The sequence below is a fragment of the Caenorhabditis briggsae genome (genome assembly GCF_000004555.2).
Source record: "Caenorhabditis briggsae complete genome, chrIV, whole genome shotgun sequence".
Classification (NCBI taxonomy): domain Eukaryota; kingdom Metazoa; phylum Nematoda; class Chromadorea; order Rhabditida; family Rhabditidae; genus Caenorhabditis; species Caenorhabditis briggsae.
Genome location: NC_013487.2, coordinates 15,237,530 through 15,238,873, shown reverse-complemented (window position 1 = coordinate 15,238,873; position 1,344 = coordinate 15,237,530). Strand labels below are relative to the sequence as shown.

The window sequence follows — 1,344 nt, the reverse complement described above, 5'->3', positions numbered from 1 at the left end:
CTGACATCGTGAGAATACCTCCCACATGCTTTTTCTCATGTACTTACACACATCTTCCGGACTCTTTCTGACCATTCTGAGCTGTGTTTTGTGTCTAGTTTGATATTCAAAAGTCTGAAAATCAGCAAAAATCATATATTTCCCTATACTTTTTCGTTTGAATACTTAATTTTGCCAATTTCAGAAATGATTTTTCAGATTTTCTGCTAAAAATGTCGTTCGCAGCGAACATGTATCTGTATCTAGCAGAAGGTGAGTTGGAGCGCGCCAAAGGCGCACCAGACGATTTGGAAATTATATGAAAATAAGAAAATGGAAAAAAAGTCAAAAGATTTCCAACATTTTGAGCTAAAACTTTGAAAAATTGAGTGAAAATAAACTGAATTAGACGGATTTTAAAAATTGAGAGATCAAAAACCGAACAATTTCAGCTAGGACTTTATAAACGCGCCAAAGGCGCCCCAGAGGTTGGATAATTTTTGAAAATTACTATTAAAAAAACACTGGGATCTTTTTCTACATTTTGGTGTAAAGATCATAAAAATAGCTCAAAAATTATGAAAGTTGTGATTTTTTGAAAATTTAAAAATTTTCGAAAAAAAAATTTATTTTTCAAAAAATCAAATGATTATATCTCGGTTAGTTTTGAACGGATTTTCATGAATTTTAGCTTAAAATGAAGGATTTTCAGTCATTATTTAGAATATGTAGCAAGAAACGGGGTTTTTTCACTAGTTTCTTCTAATTTACTAGCCAATTAAAAAAGGATTCCAATTTTTTATCCCAATTTTTAATTCCTATGTTAAATTTCAAGTTTCCAGGTGTGGTGATTTGTGTAACCAATTTAACGCTTCTCTGGTGTATCTTATCCGATGCGAGAAATCGAAAACGTCGAGAATTTCTACTAGTCGCTGCTCAATCGGTCACCGATATCTTCTACGGCGTCGCTTTTATGCTGATCGCCAATTTGAGATTGGGCCTTTTTTATGAGAATAAATGTGAGTTTGAATAGCTACAATTGTTATATTCCGATTTCTGAGGTTGTTAGCTTTAAAATGAGCCCAAACACGACTAGGTTCCGTTCACTTTGATTTTTCAGGCGCGTCGCGGTCGTGCCTCGCGTGTTAAAGGGGGGAATTCAAAGTGGGCGGAGCCTAGTCGTGTTTGGGCTGATTTTGAAGCTTAGAACGTATTAAACCTGGTTAAGCCATCTTTAGCGCTTCAAAATAAGCCCAAACACGACTAGGATCCGTCGACTTTGAGATTAGACTACGCCCCCAAAATCCCCATGGAAAAATCAAAGTGGGCGGAGCCTAGTCATGTTTGTGTTCATTATGAAGCTGA

The 1,344-nt window shown here is 35.8% G+C and overlaps 1 protein-coding gene across 1 annotated transcript in view; it reads left to right on the top strand.

Annotated features, from left to right (window-relative positions):
- Window positions 1-212: 212 nt before the first annotated feature.
- The window catches only part of CBG21061, a gene marked incomplete at both ends in the record, with an annotated part of 8,941 nt that continues 7,809 nt past the window's right edge, over window positions 213-1,344 (top strand). The window contains 2 exons of the mRNA XM_045236262.1: window positions 213-252; window positions 822-998. Of these exons, the coding sequence (XP_045097206.1) occupies window positions 213-252; window positions 822-998 (217 nt within the window). The remainder of the gene's footprint in view (window positions 253-821; window positions 999-1,344) is intronic.